The sequence below is a fragment of the Odocoileus virginianus genome, chromosome 16 (genome assembly GCF_023699985.2).
Source record: "Odocoileus virginianus isolate 20LAN1187 ecotype Illinois chromosome 16, Ovbor_1.2, whole genome shotgun sequence".
Lineage (NCBI taxonomy): Eukaryota > Metazoa > Chordata > Mammalia > Artiodactyla > Cervidae > Odocoileus > Odocoileus virginianus.
In genome coordinates, this window is record NC_069689.1 from 18,177,911 (window position 1) to 18,199,929 (window position 22,019).

At 35.7% G+C, this 22,019-nt stretch overlaps 1 protein-coding gene across 13 annotated transcripts in view; it reads right to left on the minus strand.

Annotated features, from left to right (window-relative positions):
- UNC79 (unc-79 homolog, NALCN channel complex subunit) overlaps window positions 1-22,019 on the minus strand; it is a 270,926-nt gene that overhangs the window by 157,774 nt on the left and 91,133 nt on the right. For 12 of the 13 annotated variants that reach the window (XM_070477922.1, XM_020875952.2, XM_070477919.1 and 9 more), the window contains 4 exons: window positions 10,019-10,083; window positions 4,803-4,891; window positions 4,144-4,184; window positions 1,597-1,625 (listed from right to left, as the gene is read on the minus strand). In XM_070477922.1, coding sequence (XP_070334023.1) covers window positions 1,597-1,625; window positions 4,144-4,184; window positions 4,803-4,891; window positions 10,019-10,083 — 224 coding nt within the window. Of the gene's footprint in view, window positions 1-1,596; window positions 1,626-4,143; window positions 4,185-4,802; window positions 4,892-10,018; window positions 10,084-22,019 lie in introns of those variants that run through there. The other variant, XM_020875961.2, reaches the window with a different exon arrangement.

Below are 22,019 nucleotides of genomic sequence, written 5' to 3' on the forward strand. Positions count from 1 at the left end.
CATATTTGCTATCCCTGGAGACTGAAAAACTGCTGACGTGTTCATGGCTGGAGTTGCTATAGACTAGTAACAGCTATCTGCTTGCCCTTCCTCTTTTTGAACAGAGGTCTATTGCTGTCATCCTATCCCTGTCTCACCGTTTTGTGCTGGGTATGTAGAGGTCACATAACTTGCTTTTTAATTCACCAGTCTCTGGTTCAAGAAAATTTGTACCTGAAGGGTTTCATCAGTGAGCAGACCAAATGCAGATCACAAGACAATGGACTTGAAGCCTGAAGCCATAAGTAGGTTAGACTTTTGCAGGTCTTGTAAGGTGGTAAGAATATTTGTCATACAGAAAGAATGTAAGTAATTATATCCAGAAGGTGAACTGTGGTAGATTAAATATGGTCACAAAATTCTTGCTGCTCCTTCTCTAAAAGAGGAGGAGTCTATTTGCCCACTTGTTTAAACTGGGCTGTGCTTTGGACTTGCTTTGATCAATGGAATGCAGCAGAAGTGATGCTGGGCTACCACTGAGCTTCAGTCTCAAAAGGCCTTGCAGCCTCCTCTCTCACCTTCTCAGAACACTCATACCTTGAGAACAAATCCAGCCTAGCCTCCTGGAAGATGAGACACCTAATGAAAAGAGGGAGGGCCAGACACCCCAGTCATCCCAACCATTCCAGCCATCTCAGTTGAGGCTCCAGACATGTGATTAAAGTCATCTGCAACCAGCTAATTGCCAGCAAATCCACTAACTGCAAATACCCGAGTGAGCCTAGAAGTTTATCAAGAGAACTTTTTAGGTGAGCATAGGCAAGGCAGCTGATCCACAAAATTGTGATCAAATGTTTGCTGTTCTAAGTTAATACATTTTAGGATAGTTTATTACATGGCAATAGAAAACTGAAACAGCCCTCCAAAGGTACCCACTCATAACCAACTCCTAAAAAGTTTAAATGACATGTACATGATCTCATAGCTAGATGGGAAGACAGCTGACCAGAATCCAAATATCTCCATCAACCAGTCCAGAGTTCTTTGTATGACATCATACTACCTTCTCTTGTACCTCTCAAACAACTAGAGCAAGAAAATAAGATGGAAATAGCTCAGGGAAAGTGTCATGAACAGTGGCTATTTGAAGGTAGAATCTTTAACTAGAGATATCATTCACCTCACATATAAATATGTATTTTCCATATATATATTTGGTCTGGTTATGTTTTTGACACACAAGTGTTGGACCACTTGCACTCCACTTCCAAACAATAAAGATTTTTAGCAAACAAGATCATCATTTACCAAAATTAAGTTGCATTGTCATTCACTTTTGTATTCAAATTTCTACCCCAGAGTTACACATATGCTTTTATTTCATATTATTTTTCAAAAACACTGTGCATATGATGGGTAAGCAAAAGCAGAAATGGAAATAGAGACCATCGAGACATAGCAATCTTGCATGCTGAATAATTTCCTTTCCCCCTTCACAAATACAGTGACATGTACATACTGGGAAACCATGGTGCAGAAATGAGACAGCTGTCAATGAATGAATTTACATACAAACACAGCAAATCATGCCTCACCACACAGATGGTTTGCTCTTACCTTCTTCTGACATATAGCAGATATTTCAGCTGTAAGGGGAAGGTACACAAAATATCAACAAAAAAGAAAGCCCGTTTTAAATAAGGGCAGCCACGAAGAGGAGTAAAAACAAGCTTAGTAACACAACCTCCAGATTTGGCCCAAACACCTTTCTCCTTTGTCTCATGAATTGTCATCTACTCATTCTTAATGAGATTAAAAACACCTGTGTGCTGCAAATACTTTATCTAGTCTTAGAAATAATTCAACCTTCTCAGATATGACTTAGAATTCAGATCAAATAATATTAATCTCACCCAGTCATTTGACAGAGAACAAAATTGAGGGTTATAGGAGTTCTTCAGGATCATACAGACTATAAAAGGTAGAGACCAATCAATCCAGAAATGTCTCTTGATTCCCTGTCTACTGCTCTTCCATTATGCTATGACACTGAGTTGATGTGATCAAGTTTCACCATGGAGATGATTTGCCAAATCAGAATTGTAGAAAAAAAACTTAATAACTTAAATGAATTAGACTCAAATTATCAACTAACATCAGTCCTTAACTAGTGCAAAACCAGTTGCAGGCTTATTAAGAGAAAACATCTTTCAAACCCATGGATAGGTCAGTTGGAATAAGGCTGTCAAACTACCTTAGTACTTAAGGATTAAGTTTAACAAGTGGATAAAACTCTTTTTAGTAGGCATACCAACTATCTCCAAGAAAATTGGTGGTTGATAAAACTTGAAGATAATTTTTCTAAGAATCTGTTAACATTTCCCCTGAAATAGTAAGTGCTCAAAAAATAAATTAAACCATTGCTAATAGTCTATATCACAACTTACTAACAAAATCAAAGGTAAATGTCTCCCAAACTCCATCTGGAAATTATGAATTAGTGAATGCCAAATCAATAAGATTAACAACTCAGTTTTTAAAACAGATTTTGTTTAATTGATGGTTATTTAACAGTTTGATATCCTGGCATTTATCTTAAGCTGAGGTTAGTGGGTCATCTCTCTGGATAAGTAATGAAAAGTTATGATCAATTTTCTTCAACAGATGAATATTATCTGGAGATGACCAGAATTCAGCAACATATCTATACAATAAGTCCCCTACATACAAGCACATTTCATTCTGAGAGTGCATTTGTAAGTCCAATTTGTTCATCATGTCCAACAATGTTAGCCTAGGTACCCAACTAACACAATCAGCTGTATATACCACTGCTTTTATGCTTGCTTCCAGACATTCTGGGCTTGAAATAAAGATACTGTACTATTGTACTCTATATAACACAGTACTATACAATGAAGTACACAAAAATACAATCACTTGTGGAGGATGCACGCACCCAAGATATTCCAGACATGTGAACTAACTTATGAGATCGGACATGCAAACACAAGTTTGCATCTCTGAAAGTTCACAACTGGAAGGGTTGAATGTAGGGGGACTTACCTGTATTTAAAATGTAATTTAGAACCTGACTATGGGTTTTACCTCAGAGCACCGGAAGTTCACTTGCAAGGTAGCCTAATTTAAGAGGGGAAAAGTTACCTTTACCCATGTAAACCCAAATCTTTTTACAGATATTCTTATATAAATTTTTAAATGTCTCTGAAGGATATAGAGGCTGACATTATTGATCCATCTTACAAATGCAGAGCACTCATTAAATAATTTATTTCTTAAGGTTGAGATAATCTAATATTGGGTTAAGCTATAAAGAAATGGTGTATAATTATCATCAAGCAAATTCCTTTAGCTTTTTAAAAAAGAACAACTGAAATTAGTTAACATAAGGTGTTTACACGTAAATTCTTTCATGTAAGTTCTTCTACTATCTACCTCTGAAGCTAAAGATCAATTTCCTCCCGCATGTCTGATCTATACTCAGTATGCCCCCAGCTTTTTCCACCTTTCATCTTTCTTCTGCTTTCCTAAATATTTTTCCTGGTCATTTCAGCCTGCAGTTAGGTGACTGGGATATCTGCCTCCCCATACATAGAGAAATGTTCTGTCTTCGACCTGCTAGCTTACCAGGCATAGCTTTCAGAACTCTAACAAACTGCAAGCATTACAATCTCATCTTTTCACTGAGATGGGCCAGATATATTTATTTATCCCCATTTTACTGAAGGAGAAACTGACACTCAAAATGATTCAATGATTTTCCCTAAAAACACAGTGGCAGAAAAAAGACCCATTATTCAATGCTCTTCTCACTGATGTTCTTTATTCTCTTTCTGGCCTGGCACAGCAAGCATATCATTGGCAACACAGAAAATCCCTTAAGACAGAATTCAGCTTTGGTTATACAGAATCCCGATTCCAACACCTACCCTTAATTTTGGTAGAAGTAATATTTCTTCCCTTAATATTCATGTGTGGGTATATTACAACCAAGACATTGGTACAATGCTTCATATAAATGAATATTCATAGCAAATAATACTTTGGTTGCTGTCTTTGTAAAATAAAAACAGTACAAAGGGAGACAAATCAACTATACCATCACAATTACTTATTATTCATCCTTCCTGAAGTAAACCATACCTTGCGGCAGAAGAACATCAATCAGCCATTCACTGTGGTCCCTATAAAGAACAATAGAATCCATTTTTGAGCCTTTCTGCAATGTTACCCTTCCACATGAATGTTTATAAGCTGCAGGCTATTGTTAAAACACTTCTAAAAGAAAGGACATGTAATTAAGAGCACTATCCTAATAAACTTCTAAAATGTCTAATGCATTCCAGTTAAATTATAAATTATAGACATTTCATCATATTCAGTTAGCTTTAAATGATATTTTCCAGATGCTAATTAAGTCAACCAAAATACGCATGATTTGTAGAAAGCTGAGTGTGATTCTGTGAAACTAACAAGCACAGAAAACTCATATGAATTTTATGTCACGTTTGAAAACCACGGCTTTCTTTTCTTTTTCACTGTGGCCTTTTTAACAGGGTCATTTGAAAATCGGAGCTGCTTTATTAAATGGAATTGCTTTCTTTTGTCACATGGAGAGAAATACTGAAACATTTCAAAGCTGATGTCTTTTCAAATGAAAGTTTGCTATATATTAAATATCTGACAAGCTAACCTTTAAAAAACTGAGAGGCTAATGGGAAATGAGAGTAACGTAATCAATATAAGACGAAGTGATTATTCTTCTCAGTGTAGCCCAATTAGATTGCCTTTTTTGTACCTACCCTGCAATCCGCTGGCTGCATTCTTCACAGAGATACAACGGGGGTGGTTTATCACCCAAAGCTACAGACAAGGAGGGGTCTATACACATCTGAAACATAGGAAAAGACAGAATGAACTCTCTTGCCCTGTTTATCACGTCCCGTATGTCAAAGACACAAATGTTTCAGTAACAGGTTTTTGAAAGCAAAGCAGAATAAACATTTTTTAGTAAAATCCATTCAACCTAAAACTGTTTTTCCAATACGGCGATTTAAATGTGACTAGTGTGGTTTTTCATTTCTCCTGTTATTTGCAATGCAAGTAACAAGTAGTGTCAAGAAATGCACCCTCATTCCACAAAGATAAAAAATCATCTCATTCGGTGGCTGTTCAAATTGCTTCTGTATTATTCACACAGTAATTCCCTCCGTAATGTGGTAAACACAGTAATCTCTCTTTGGGAATAGGAAAATGCATTATTAAGATTTAAAAATCGTAACTGTTAGCGGAATGCTGGCAGTAGAGAATTTTGCTTCTCAATAGACCTCATTCAGAAAATTTAGCATTAAATCTAACATTGAGTGATTCCCTTTTCTTACTCCGGAATCTAAAATCTAGATATCCAACTTTCACTTTCAGGTGTTTTTTTAGTGTTTTTTTTTTTTGGTCCACATATGATCTGTAGTTTGTTTAACTGTATAGTATTCTGTTCAACTATTTATAGCTATTTTCATTAGCCTAAGTACAAAGATGAAAAGTGTTCATGTTAAGTGACCACTAGGATATTTCAAATACTTGGATGTTTTAAATCAAATGGACAAAATATCCAAAGACAAACTGGATTTTGTACTTTGCATCAGTCTAAATGTTTATGACATACCAAAGAAATTTTGAATTCTGTTCCTGCCCTTCAAGAAATAATCAATCCACGCTATAGCTAAGTATGTAGTTAACATACCTAGGACACAAATTCTTCTAAAACTTCACTCTGCCTTTTCTTTAGTTTTTGTTGCTTTTCTTTTTTTTTACCGATTTAAAGGGACAAGTGAACTGAACTTATAACCCAAACAGCTTGTCATTTAAAGTTAAAACCCTTAGGAGTTTCAATGGTTGGGGAGGCAAGAGCTACAATTTCTAAATTTAAATAATTATACCATCAAAATCTGTAAATTATATATTCCCTGGTGCTAAAGGCCCAGTGTGAAAATTTTCCTTAGGTAAGATTCATGCTTCCTTTGATGCAACGAATAACCACTTTTTGGCATGTCAAATCAGGGATTGGCAAACTTTCTGCATATGACCAAAGGGTAAATATTTCAGGTTTTGTGGGTCATACATTCTCTGTCACAACTACTCAACCCTGCTGTCGTAATAGCAGCCAGAGGCAATGAATAAGCAAATGAGCATAGCTGTGTTCCAATAAAACTTTATTTGCAAAAACAGGCAGCAGGTCAGATTTGGCTGAGAGCCACAGCCATAGCCATTGCTGACTCCTGTGTAAGGTAATTATCTGGGATCCAAATATTCCACAAGGTGATATTTCAAGTAGAACCAAAAACCAAAAAGCAGAGTGTGATATAATGGACTATATTTCCAACATACTTTCATTTTAAGAATCTATCATAACTTCTGGCTCTTGTTCTTACTTTTTTGCAACCTATTGCAAAAGAAAAAATAGATAATATTTTTTCTATTTGGCAAATTATTATGTAACCGGGCTTCCCTGGTGGCTCAGCTGGTAAAGAATCCGCCTGCAATGTGGGAGATCTGGGTTCGATCCCTGGGTTGAGAAGATCCCCTGGAGAAGAGAAAGGAAGATCCCCACTCCAGTATTCTAGCCTGGAGAATTCCATGGACTCTATAGTCCATGGGATTGCAAAGAGTCAGACATGACTGAACAACTTTTACTATTATGTAACCAAGCAGGACCTGATGGGGCCTTCTGGAGACAGACACCTCCCCCAAGTCTTCTGCTGTAGCTCCTCTCTGAAGTTACCCAGATAACAGTATCTGATGAACATTTCTCAGGTTGTTATATAGATACTAAAACCACCACCAAATGGAAGAAGTTTATTTGATGATCATGAGTACATAGCCCCAGATGTACTGTGCCTAAAGGATTGATAATGTTAACCCCTGTGACACTGCTGTGTTACCCCACCTTTACAGTCGGAGAATTGTGCTCGAGCTGACCACAGACCCTGAGATCGCCTCCGGCTCCCTCACCTCACTTGGCCTTTGAAAATGCTTTGCTGTTTCAGCACTACCTGTCCCAGACTATTTGTATGGCACATTACCATAAACGTTGCACTTGCCTTCACCACAACCTGGTATCAGTAGTTTTAGCTTTACCGCATGCAGATGGGGCAACCCAAGCTTAGTTTGGTAACAATTGCTGCCTAGTGTTATGCCTCTCTGTTATAGAGATACTGGGTTTTTTGTGAAGATAAATCCATTTTCCCCGAGGTTTTCCCAAATACCCTATATGGCCTGTTCTTCAATATAGTTAATTTACTGTCATTTCTATTGTGTCGTTGATACTTTGGTTAGACAAAGATATTCTTTCATTCTACTCCCCCCAAAAAATTCCTAGGATGTTATAACTATAAATAGTTAATAGTGATTAGCTAGTTGATCTCTGACATGTTAAATGAATTAACACAACCCATAACTAGATTTGTGGCTAGTACTGTCAATCCCATTCTACTCTGAACTGATCAGTTTACAACCATATTAATATGTTCATATCTGACTGATCTGTTACATTTAAAAAGTTATTTTCTGTCTATAAATATAATATATGCCCAAGGCAGAGGCTTCAGAAAATGGAGAAAAGGAAGGATGAAAATTTAAATAACTCATTAACTCTCCATCTCAGTGCAGTCGCTAGTACCATTTTAATGAGCATTATCAGCTGGTTTTCACTGTGAATGTGAATATAAAATCCTTATACCTAATTTTTAAGCTAAATAGGTATCATACTGTGTAATTTCATAATTTTCTTCTCATTTAACATTACTCTATAAGCTTCTGAATTTGGGGTAACTTGATCTATTGTCATATGCTCATATCTCCGTGGATTTGGGGAGTGCTCATATCGTAAAGAAAGAGCAACCCTGAGCCAGACCTGTGGTAAAACCAGCCCCAGCACAGGAAGTGTCAGTAAGAATATTACTTCTCTGGGAAGTGCAGAGCAAAAATGCAAGAGGAAGTTCTTTAGGAAAACTTGGGTTGAGAAAGTAAACTTTTACAGATGAGAAAAACTTTTTAGAACTAGATAGAGGTGGTGGTTGCATAATATTGTGAATGTGATAAATGCCACTGAATTGTCCACTTTAAAACAGTTAGTTTTATGCTATGTGAATTCTACCTCTATTTTAAAAGTGACAGAAGGTAGAATGGTTCGGCTTATTTTGGAGGACTGGCTATAGGGAACGGCCTGTGAGAAAATTGAGGCTGGTCCAGAGGACAGAACTGGACTGTTTGCCTAGAAGAGAGGGAGAATTTCTAATTCATGATGATTTCTGTGGGAAGGAAGCCAAAAACCATTTCTAATCAGAATGCAGCCTGACATAAAATCAAGTAAAAATAACTGGAAAATTAGACAGATTTTTTGTTGATGTCTGGGTAAACCAAAAGAGGGCTTTGTGACTCAGGCAGAAAGAAGAAAAGACAGATAGAAACCAGGGGAACCGTGAAAGTCTCACCATTGTGGAGAATTAAGCTGAGCTCTGTGAATAACATTCGAACTCATCTGTGAGTTCAAAATGTCCTCATACCAGAGAGTACCTGTGAACCCCAAACATCTATAGACATTTGCGGAAAGGTGCACATAGTGGAATGGGAGAGGACTGTGCTGCCACTGTTGGGTTACCCTCACCTGCTCTTTCTCAGCATGCAAGTGTTAGTTGCTCAGTCATGTCCAACTCTTTGCAACCCCAGGAACTGCAGCCTGCCAGGTTTCTCTGTCCGTGGGATTCTCTAGGCAAGAATACTGGAGTGGGTTGCCATTCCCTTCTCCAGGGGATCTTCCCAACCCAGGACTCAAACTCGAGTCTCCTGCACTGCAGGCAGATTCTTTACCATCTGAGCCACCAGGAAGCATAAATTCATCCAATTTGCTTTCATCAAAAGAAAAGATAAAGCATAATAACACAAAGATGTTCTTTGTTGGTAAGATATGTCTAGATGACGATGTGATGACTGGCACTCCTTTTCCACTTCTGGTGTATGAAACATATTTTATTTCATTTATATTTTTGTGGTTCCATTCATACTTTTTATATCTCATTTTACCTTTTCTACTTTGTTTCTATAAAGTAATAATATTATTTTTCTATTATTTGGTAATCTTCGCAGCCTACCTATATACCTATCTATAGAACAAGGGAGGCAAACTCCAATGACAACAGGTTCTAAAAAGTAACTTGAACTTTAGTCACTTGGCCTAATTCCCACTTGTCGTAATATAAAAATTAACCTTTGCAAATCCAGACACAGGTCTCTCTATCCAACTGTTGTATCTGACAAATATATCATAAATAATTTTTGCTAAGTGATGTGATCATTTTTCTTAATGTTCAACTTCAAAGATACAGGGTCATAACAGGACGGAACCAATCTGATGTTTTAGAAAAAGAATAAGGCTGAGGGTCAAGGTACCTGGTTCAGGCCGTGTGACCTTAGGAGAGTTCCTTGACCTTTCTAAACCACTGCTCGCTTACCTCTACTGTAATTTCCTGTTGCTTGCTATCCAACAACCTCTCAGTCATTTCAACAGAAGTCACATTTGGGAATTGAGCTCAGGCTTCACAAATTTATCTATTTTTGCCCTATGACTTTGAATTCACATAATAATACACTAGACCACTCATAATTTGTAGCAAACACATCAAAACAGAGCAAAGTACATCTCTTTGAGTTTATTAGCCCAAATAGAAACCAGTCAAGGACGATGTGTTTCACCAGGATTATTCCGGTGACTATCCCAGTTTCTGACAGGACTTGGCTATGAACTCAGAGCCACATTTGCAGACACCACTATGCATTGCTCTGTCTTGAACCAACCCACCAAAATACAGTCAGATCAAAGCAGAGTACACTAATCTGAGACTACCACAGAGAATAGGCTTCTGCTTTACAGAGAAGGATGCAATCTCCCTTTCAATTAGGGATTTGCTCCTGATAATTTCACTACTGACAATACAATATTGCCCCAGGTCTAATAAAACAGTACCTTCACGGCTGGTTTGTTAATTGCATTGTGGCATTCGATGTGCTGGCAGTGGATGGGGTTCCAAGCTGTAAAGCAAAGCACAGCTATGAGCATTTCTCACTGAAAGTATTTGTGCCCTGAGTAAAAAAAAAAAGTCTTTTTTCACTACTTTTCCTTTTCCTAAATAGAACCATCACCAGGTTTTCTAAAATAATTATTTTTTTATCTATGAAGTATTTTCTAATTTATCAAAAACATCACAACTCCATCCACTTTCCCATTGGGAAGATAAGCTAGTATAAGGTAGCATACCCAAAAACCATAATATTACTTCATGATGATACCATAATATGACTACATGATGATATGCCTAGCAAATTTTTAGAAGTTTTTACATTTATGGTTTCATTTGATCCTCCAAACAACTCTGTGGGATAGATACAGCAGATTATTAACCTCACTTTATGTGTAAGTTAAAATTTAAAAGGTTAGGTTGCTATGGTCACAGAGTTAGTAAGTGACAAGCTGCAACTAGAACACATATCTCTTGGTTCTCAAAACTCTGTTCTTTTCACTATAGCATACTAGGCTAAACAGCCTAGATTGTTGGCACCAAGAAGTTGTCATATTGATAATAACTGCTACAAGTGGATATGTCACCATTCCATTTCCCACCCCATCCCCATAAAATGTGGAGACTGAAAAGATGAGTTTCTTGCCCACATGAAATGCACCTCTTTCACATGTTGTACTTGCTAAATCACTTTAGTCATGCCCAACTCTTTGCAACCCTATGGACCATAACCCACCAGGCCCCTCTGTCCATGGAATTCTCCAGGCAAGAATACTGTAGTGGGTTGTCATGCCCTCCAGGGGCTCTTCCCAACCCAGGGATCGAACTGACTTTCACACATTACCCACAGTCTAAATCTCTGCTAGTTTGTTAATACCCAACTCCTCAACACAGTATACACACAGAGTGAAGACAAGAACCAAGAGAACTGAGACAGATCAGAGCAAGAATTACAATTACTTATCATCATCCAGAAGATTCTATAGCCCAAAGCACTTAGTTAACAATATTCCACCATAAAAAAGTCATAGGGTTACATGTTTGAAAGTAGGACATCTTTGTAAATTTCCGTATTCTAAACCTCAGATATGCAGATGATGCTCCTCTAATGGCGGAAATCAATGAGGAACTAAAGAGCTTCTTGATGAAGGTGAAAGAGGAGAGTGAACAATTTGGTTTAAAACTCAACATTCAGAAAACTAAGATCATGGCACACGGTCCTATCACTTCATGGCAAATAGATGGGGAGACAATGGAAACAGTGTCAGACTTTATTTTCTTGGGCTCCAAAATCACTGCAGATGGTGACTTCAGCCAAGCTCCTTGTAAGAAAAAACTATGACCAACCTAAACAGCATATTAAAAAACAGAGACATTACTTTGCCAACACAGGTCCATCTAGTCAAAGCTATGGTCTTTCCAGTAGTCATGTATGGATGTGAGAGTTGGACTATAAAGAAAGCTGAGCACCAAAGAAATGATGCTTTTGAACTGTGGCATTGATTAAGACTCTTGAGAGTCCCTTGAAGTGCAAGGAGATCAAACCAGTCAGTTGTAAAGGAAATCAGTCCTGAATATTCATTGGAAAGACTGATGCGGAAGCTGAAGCTGAAATACTTTGGCCACCTGATGTGAAGAACTGACTCATTAGTAAAGACCCTAATGCCAGGAAAGATTGAAGGCAGGAGAAGGGGACGGCAGAGGATGAGATGGTTGGATGGCATCACCAACTCAATGGACAATAGTTTGAGTAAGCTCTGGGAGTTGGTGATAGACAGGGAAGCCTAGCATGCTGCAGTCCATGGGTTTGCAAAGAGTCAGACATGACTGAGCAACTGAACTGAACTGAATGGCCGAAAGTAGAGAGGAACTAAAGAGCCTCTCAATGAGGGTGAAAGAGGAGAGTGAAAAAGCTGGTTTAAAACTCATTAAAAAAATAAGATCATGGCATCTGGTCCCATCATTCATGGCAAATAGATGGAGGAAAAGTGGAAACAGTGGCATATTTTATTTTCTTGAGCTCCAAAATCACTGCAGATGGTGACTGCAGCCATGAAATTAAAAGACACTTGCTCCATGGAAGAAAAGCTATGGCAAACTTAGACAGTGTACTAAAATGCAGACACATCACTTTGCTGACAAAGTCTGTATAGGCAAAGCTATGGTTTTTCCAGTAGTCATGTATGGATGTGAGAGTTGGAACATAAAGAAGGCTGAGCACTGAAGAATTGATGCTTTCTAATTGTGGTACTGGAAAAGACTCTTGAGAGTCCCCTGGACAACAAGGAGATCAAACCAGTCAATCTTGAAAGAAAGCAAAACCGAATATTCATTGGAAAGACTGATGATGCTGAAGCTGAAGCTCCAGTACTTTGACCACGCGATGTGAAGAGCCAACTCATTGGGAAAGACCTTGATACTGGGAAAAACTGAGGGCAGCAGGAGAAGGGGGTGACAGAGGATGATATGTTTGGATGGCATTACCAACTCAATGGACATGAGTTTGAGCAACCTCTGGGTGATAGTGAAGGAAAGAGAAGCCTGGCATGCTGCAGTCCATGGGGTTGCAAAGAGTTGGACACTACTTAGTGACTGAAAAATATTTGATAAGAAACTAAAAGGATGGGAAGGAGGAAATGAAAGTGCACAGGGCTTTTATATTACATGCAAACTAGTATAATATTATTTGAAGGTAGACTATGAAGTTAAAGGTGTATATTGCAATTGAAGAATTGTAAAGTAATTCTTTTTTTAAAAAAGGTATAGCTAACAATTCAAAGAGAGAAAAATGGAACAGTAAAAACTAATCCAAAAGAAGGCAAGATATCCAAAAGGAATAAAGAATAGATGCAACAAATAGAAAACAAACACAAGATAACAGATATAAGCCTAATAATATCTGTAATTACATTAAGTATAAATAGCTTAAACAATAAATACATTAAAAGACAAAGACTGTCAAATAGGATTTAAATTTCTCAAAATGCATGACACAAATATATGCTGCCTAAGAGAAACACACTTGAAATATAAAAAGAGATAAGTTAAAGTTGATGAGAGAAAAACTGTTATGATTCAAATGCTAATCATAATAAAGCTGGAATGTTTATATAAATATCAGACAAGTAGACTTCAAGACAAAGAATATTACTGGGAACAAAGAATGATAGTTCACATTGATGAAAAGGTCAATTCATCAAGAAAACAAAACATAAATATGAGTGTATCTAATGACAGAGCTTCAAATTATATAAAGCAAAACTGACAGAGCTTAGAGGAGAAATAAGTCCATAATTAGTGTTGTAAATTTCAACAATCCTCTCTCGGTAATTGATGAAACAAGCAGACGAAAAAAATCAGTAAAAATAGAAGACTTGAACAACATTCTCAACAACTTGACTTAATTGATAATGATGGAATTCTCCACTCAACAACTGGAACAGACACAATGTCTAAGAGACATGTACTAAGGGCACAGGCAGCATTTACTAAGACAGTATTCTCATCCATAAAGTAAGCCTCAACAATTTAAATGGAGTGATAGAATAAACTATGTTCTCTGACCTCAATAGAATTAAACTAGAAATAAATAACAAAAAGATATCTAGAATATAACCAAATACTTGCACATTTTAAAAAGCTTACTTCTAATCAATCCATAAATCAAAGAGAAATTATTTGTTTCTGAAATACAATGAAAGCACAGCATTTTGAATTTGTAGGCTGCAATTAAAGCAATGCTTAAAGGGAAATTTTTAGCTTTAAATTCTTGCACTGAAAAATTTTAAAGGTCCAAAATAAATGATTGATACTTCTATTTAATAAGATACTAAAAGAACAAATTCAATCCAATGTTAGTAGAAGGAAGAAAATAACAAAGATAGAAGTACAAATCAATAAAACTGAAAACAAAAACCAACAGAAAATCATAAAACAAATGCTGTGGTTTTTCTTGGAAAGTTCAATAAAATTGATAAGCCCCTAGGTAGACTGATGAATTAAGAAATATAAAGAAGCAAACTATCAATGTCAGGAATGAAAGTAGGACATCACTGCAGATACTAGACACACGCCAAGAAATTACATGAGTTGGATGAAATGCTCACATTCATCACAAAATTCAACTCAATAAAAAGTAGACAGTTAAATGCCCCATTCTATTCAATTGAATTCATAATGCAAAACTTGCCCACAAAGAAAACCTCAAGACCAGATGGATTTACCAGATGGATTCACTATTAACTATTAAATGAATAAATAGTACAAATCTTACATAAACTCAGAAAATAAAAGAGAAGGAAAAAATTTCCAACCTATTTTATGAAGCCAGCATTACTTTGTAAACAAAGCTAGATGAAAACATTACAATAAAAGAAAGGTAGATCAATATCCCTCATAAATGCAGGAGCAAGAACAGTTAACAAAAAAATTAGCAATTATGTCTGGCAGGCTAATATAGCTGAAAAGTAGAACGTATCCCAGGAATGCAAGGTTGGTTTAACACTGCAAAGTAAATCAATGTAATTCACCTTATTAATGGAATTAAGTGAGGAAGTCATATGATCATTTAATAGGAGAAATCACATTTGACAAAAACTGACATTCATTCACAATAAAAATTCTCAACAAACTATGAATAGATGGGGACTTCCTCAACATGATCAAAAGCATCTGTGAAAAACTTACAGCTAACACCATGTTTAACAGTGAAAGTCTGAACACTTTCCTGCCACAAATGAAGGGGAAAAGCAAAGAAATCCATGCTCAGTATTTCTATTCAATATTAAACTGGAGATAAGAGCCAGTGCAATGAGAAAAAGAAAATAAGAAAGGAAGTGGGGAAAGAAAGGAAGGAAGGGAAAGAGAGAGAAGGAGGGAACCAGGCCTGTAGGCAGGCAGACAAACATACATATTAGAAGGAAAAAATTATCTTTATTTGCAAGAAAGCAAATCATGTATACAGAAAATCTTAAGAAACTTACATATAAGCTACAAAAAAATCAGTGAATTTAGCAAGGTTGAAGCTACAAAAACTTAGTGAATTTAGCAGAGTTGAAAGATGTAAATTATATCTCTATATAGTGGCAATAAACAAGTAGAATATTACATTTTAAAACACTATTTACAATAGCACCCAAAATATAAAATATTGAGGAATACCTGTAACAAAATATCAATAGAACCTGTACACTGAAAACTAGTAAATAACACTGAAAGAAATTAAAGATTTCTTTAGTTTATTTGGACATTTCTTATAAAAGTAAACATATACTTACAAAACAATCCAGTATTTTCACAGCCCAGTGTTTATCAAGAGAAATAAATGTGTATCTTCATAAAAAATACTTTTTTATATGAATGTTTATAGCTTTACTCATGATAAGTAAAAGTGTTCATCAAGAAACCAATGGATAAACTGTGATATAGCCATACAATGCATTACTATTCAATATTTTTAAGTGAATTACTGATATACCAACATGAATAAACTTTAAAAACATTATGCTAATTGAAATAAGCAGACACAAAAATAGCATATACTATGTGATTCCATTCATATGAAATCCTAGGACAGGCAACACTAGTATACAATGACAGAAAGCAGATCAGTGGTTGTCTATGGTGAACTTACTGAAAAGAGAGCTGGAGATATTCTGGGAATGATGGAAATGTTCTGTGTGTTGATTATAGCTTTGATTATATTAGTATATACATTTGTCAAAAGTTAACAAACTATGCTTAAAATGTATTCTTTTACTGAAGGAAAATTATAATTCAATAAAACTGTTTTTAAAAAAATGAAGGATCAATCAAATTTATACTTCAAAGGAAAAGAAACATGAGAGAAAATGTTTATCTGATTATCATCTAGCCATTGAATCAAATTAGGAAAGTGTATGGCATCTCGAACATGAAGCAAGAACACAAGACCTCTATAAAAACAGGAATAGAAAGTCACAATAATTTAAGGTGACAAAGGATACTAACAGAATGAAACAAAAACAGATTTAGGTAAAGATATGATAAGTAAGTAAGTGAAGTTGCTCAGTCGTGTCCGACTCTTGGCGACCCCATGGACTGTAGTCTACCAGGCTTCTCTGTCCATGGGATTTTCCAGGCAAGAGTACTGGAGTGGGTTGCCATATGATAAATGCAATTAAACTAAAAATGAAATAGCAAAATTAGAAACACTCATTCAATGCAATAAATAGTGCTCAGTTAGGGTAAAAGTCAGCTAGGTTATAAAGAAGATTAACCTAAGAAGCTATACCAACATATGCATTCAGCAAAAACAAGACCTGTAGCTTATTGTAGCTCAGATCAAGAGCTCCTTATTGCAAAATTCAGACTTAAATTGAAGAAAGCAGGGAAAAATCACTAGGCCATTCAGGTATGACCTAAATCAAATCCTTTATGATTATATAGTGGAAGTGACAAATGGATTCAAGGAATTAGATCTGATAGACAGAGTGCATGAAGAACAATGGAGGTTTGTAACACTGTACAGGAGAAAGTGATCAAAACTATCTCCAAGAAAAAGAAATGCAAAAAGGCAGAATGGTTGTCTGTGGAGGCTTTACAGATTGCTGAGAAAAGAAGAGAAGCAAAAAGCAAAGAAGAGAGGGAAAGATACACCCATCTGAACACAGAGTTCCAAAGAATAGCAAAGAAAGGTAAGACAGGCTTCCTCAGTGAACAATGCAAAGAAATAAAGGAAAAAAATAGAATGGGAAAGAGACATCTTCAAGAAAATTAGAGATACAAAGGGAATATTTCATGCAAAGATGGGCACAATAAAGTACAGAAACAGTAAGGACCTAACAGAAGCAAAAGAGATTAAGAAGACATGGTAAAAATACACAGAAGAAATGTACCAGAAAAAGGTCTTAATAACCCAAATAGCCACAATGGTGTGGTCACTCACCTAGAGCCAGACATCCTGGGGTGTAAAGTCAAGTGGGCCTTAAGAAGCATTACTATGAACAAAGCTAGTGGAGGGGATGGAATTCCAGCTGAACTATTTCAGATCCTAAGAGATGATGCTGTGAAAGTGCTGCACTCAATATGCCAGCAAATTTGGAAAACTCAGCAGTGGCCACAGGACTGGAAAAAGTCAGTTTTCATTCCAATCCCAAAGAAAGGCAATGCCAAAGAATGTTCAAACTACCATACAATTGTGCTCATTTCACATACTAGCAAGGTAATGCTCAAAATCCTTCAAACTAGGCTTCAACAGTGTGTGAACTGAGAACTTCCAGATGTACAAGCTGGATTTAGAAAAGGCAGAGGAACCAGGAATCAAATTGCAGACATCCGTTGTATCATAGAAAAAGCAAGGGAACTCCAGAAAAACATCTATTCTGCTTCATTGACTATGCTATAACTTTTGACTCTGTGGATCACAGCAAACTATGGAAAATTCTGTAAGCAATGGGAATACCAGACCACCCTACCTGCCTCCTGAGAGATCTGTAAGCAGGTCAGGAAGCAACAGTTAGAACCTACATGGAACAGCAGACTGGTTCAAAATTGGGATAGGAGTATGTCAAGCCTGTATGTTATCACTTTGCTTACTTAACTTATATGCAGAGTACATCATGCAAAATGCTGGGCTGGATGAATCACTAGCTAGAATTAAGATTGCCAGGAGAAATATCAATAACCTCAAAAATACAGATGACACCACTCTAATGGCAGAAAGCAAGGGGGGAACTAAAGAGCCTCTTGATGAAGATAAATGAGGAGAGTGAAAAAGCTGGCTTAAAACTCCATATTTAAAAAACTAAGATCATGCCATCCAGTCCCCTCACTTCATGGCAAATAGATGGGGGTAAAATGGAAACTGACAGACTTTATTTTCTTGGGCTCAAAAGTCACTGCAGATGGTGACTGAGCAATGAAATTAAAAGATGCTTGCTCCTTGGAAAAAAAGCTATGACAAATTAATTTAAAGCTATTTATACAGCAATATTTTTAAAAAGCCTTTTTTTTTAAAAAAAAAAGATAAGGCTCCATGAATTAAGAACAACAAAAGTAACTCCTATAACAGACAAAATCACTGGTTTAAGGCTTGTCTTCTATAACTCTGAATGCCAGAAAACAGTGAAGCAATTTTTACATATTTTTCACAGTGAAGCAGAGGTTTTTTTCATGATGAAATAAAAAGACACTCTTAAATATACCTGACCTTGAAAAATATATACATTCCACCACTGAAAATATTACAGAAAAAAAATTCTGAGTTCTATTTCCCCAGAAATGATAGAAAAATTAATTCAAGCCAATTCTCCTACTGAGAATACTTAGAAAACCAGACACAATTAAATGCAAAAACAAATGAACCCAGAGAATTTTATGGGAGAATTGTGGGGCCATGATCCAAAAGAAGAAGGGATTGCCAAAAGGTGGACCTGGCATTCGAGTTCACTCTTTCTCCTTTGCCTATTTCTCTTTCTGCCAATTCTGCAACATGAGCCAATTTCAACAGACTCTCTGACACAAGAGAACTAAATTTGGAACCGGTTGACTACCAAAGAATGGGAAACCTAAAAATCACCCTAGGCTGTGGGTAGAGGTCCCAAAAGGTCACACCCTAGGAGTAAAGGGGAAACAGAAATAAACCAACCCCCATAGGGACTGAAGATCAGCTTCAAAATATCTCAAGAACTTACCATAGATTTTTTTGTTTTTTTGAGCTGCATTAAAGTGACCTGGGTTACTAATGTCTACAGTTTCCTTCCAGAAGCAAACATAAATACTTTTAGAAAAAATACAATTTAATCCTAAACCTCAAATTAACTCTATAGTTTTTCTATCTAATATCTTGCACAATTATTTTTTCAAGAACATAAAAGAAAAAGATAAGAAAGCAAAAGAAATTCAATAGAATCATAGCCTCCAGAGATCTAGAATACTGAGTTATCAGAAACAGACTTTAAAATAAATATGCTTAATATATGCTATAAAGTAAGATAAATTAGAGATTATATCAAATAACTGGAACTTTTAAAGCACCAAATGGAAATTTCAGAATTTAAAAACATAATTAACAAAATGAAAAATAATTTGGGAAGCTAAACAACTAATGAGGAGGAAGAAAAATCAGACAAAGAGATTTTGAATGAAGCATAGAAAGATGAAATACAGGAGAATGCAAGAAATATCCATAGATGACATGGGAGAGAAGATCTAACACATCTGTCATTGGGATTTCAGAAAGAAAGATGAGAATATGGTATAAACCATTGTTGAAGAAATAAGGGAACTTTCAATTACAACCATGATATTTTAATAATATATGGACTTATCCTTCAACCGGAAAAAATGTATAAAGCAACTCATTTCCGACACTGGGTGTAGATTTTAACACAAGATTGCAATCTTTTGAAAAAGGAAGAACACACAAATAAAGTTCTACATTCACTTTGGTTTTCTGCCTGGGAATATTTCCAAACTGCAGCAAAAAGAAGTGGATCCCAATAAGTAATTAGCATTTTCAGTGAGTAAAGGAAACATCACAGTGAAGAATTGCTAAGGCAACTGGAAATTGAGTAAGAACAACAGGGAGTGCCAGAGAAGAGGTCCCATAAATCTGTGTAAGGATGCTCCTCAGGTCCTTGGCTTAATCCTAAACTTCATGGGCTCACAGAAAAGCTCTACAAGGACTAGCAGAGAACAAAAGCTTAATGGTTTAATGGCTAAAAGCTGAACAGTGATTTTAGAGGTCACAGAGTGTTAGAGATACACTGTATTTCCAATATAGCCAAAGTAAGTAACTTTGGTGAACACACCAGGAATTTAAGAGCCCACAGATAGGTCACTACTAAAAAAGTAAAAGCCAATCTCTCTGATGAATATAGATATAAAAATTCTCAATAAAATACCAGCAAACTGAATTCAGCAGCACATCAAGTGGGACTTATCACTAGGACGCAAAAGTTGTTCAACAAACACAAATCAATAAATATGATACACTGCATTAGCAAAATGAAAGAAAAAAATCATATGATTACCTCAACAGAAGCAGAAAAAGCATATGACAAAATTCAATATCCATTCTTGATTAAAAAAAAAATCTTAACAAATCAAGCATAGAAGGAAAATATCTCACCATTAATAAAGGCCATATATAACAAGTTCACAGCTAACATCATACTCAGTGGTGAAAGGTTGAAAGCCTTTCCTCTAAGTTCAGGATCAAGACAAAGTACCCACTCTCACCACCCCTATTCAACATAGTACTGAAAGTCCCAGCTAGAGCAATTAGGCAAGAGAAATAAATAAAAGGTATGAGAATTGGAAAGGAAGATATACCCTTGTTTCTATTTCCAGATGACATTATATTATAAACATAAAATCCTAAAGACACAACAAGAAAACTTACATCTCATCAATAAATTCTGTTAAGTTGCAAGATACAAAATTGAGATACAAAAATCAGTGGTATTTCTATATACTAACAGTGCATTTTGTGAAAAAGAAATAAATAAACTGCATTTACAATAGCATCAAAAATTATAAAATACTTAGGAATAAACTTAACCAAGCAAGCAAAAGACCTCTAGTCTAAAAACTATAAAACATTGTTTAAAAAAATCAAAGAAGACATGAATAAATGGAAAGGTATCCCATGTTAATGAAGAGGAAGAGTTAACAGTGTTAAAATTTCAATACTACCAAAGTCCATCTATAGATTCAATGCAATTCCTACCAATATTAAAATGACATAATTTATAGATGTGAAAAACATTCTTAAAATGCATAAGGAACCACAAAAGACCTCAAATAGTCAAAGAAATTCTGAGAAAGAACAAAGCATGAGGCATCACATTCCTTGATTTTAAGCTATACTTTTAAGCTATAATAATCAAAATAGTATGATACCAACATAGAAACAGATCTACAACCAATGGAACAGAACTGAAAGCCCAGAACTAAACCCAAGCATATACAGTCAATTAGTATATGACAAGGGAGCCAGGAATCTCAATGGAGAAAAGATAGTCTCTTCAGTAAGTGGATATTCACATGTAAAAAAAATAAAATAAAACTGGACCCCTATCTTGTATTACTCACAAAAAATTAACTCAAAATGAATTAAAGACTTAAATGTAAGTCCTGAAACCATGAAAATTCTGGAAGAAAACATAAGAATAAAGCACCTTCACATGTGTTTGATTATCACCTTTTAATATGACACTGAAGCATAAACAATAAAATCAAAAACAAATAAGTGGGACTACACCAAACTGAAAATCTTTTACACAGCCAAAGAAACCTTCAACAAAGTGAAAAGCAACCTATGGAATGGCAATAAATATTTGTAAACCATATATCTGATAAGTAGTTAACATCCAAAATATATAAAGAATTCATAGAGCACAATAGCAAAGAAAAAGAAGAAAACAGTTTAAAAAAAAAAAAAAAAAAAACAAGCAAAGGACCTAAATAGCTATTTTCCAAAGAAGATATGCAAAAAGCCAACAGGTACATGAAAAGATTCTCAACGCCACTAGTCATTAAGGAAATGCAAATTAAAAACCACAATGAAATACTACCTCACACCAGTTTGAATGACCATCATCCAAAAGACAAGAGATGCAGAAACTTTCTGCAATATTGTAAATTAGTACAGCCATTATGTAAAACAGTAAAAGGAATACTCAAAAAATTTAAAATAGAACTACCATTTCCACTTCTGGAAATATGCCCAAAGGAAATGAAAATAGTAACTTAAAAGGATATCTGCAGCCCCATTTTCACAGCAGCATTACTCATGATAGCCACGACATGTGAGCAACGTAAGTGTCCATCAATGGATAAAAGATGTGAGTTCAAATTTCCAGTTAAAAGATAAATAATTACTAGGAGTTGAGGTACAACATGAAGATTATAACTAACACTGCTGTATGATACATAGGATGTACATAGGATGTATATAGGAAAGTT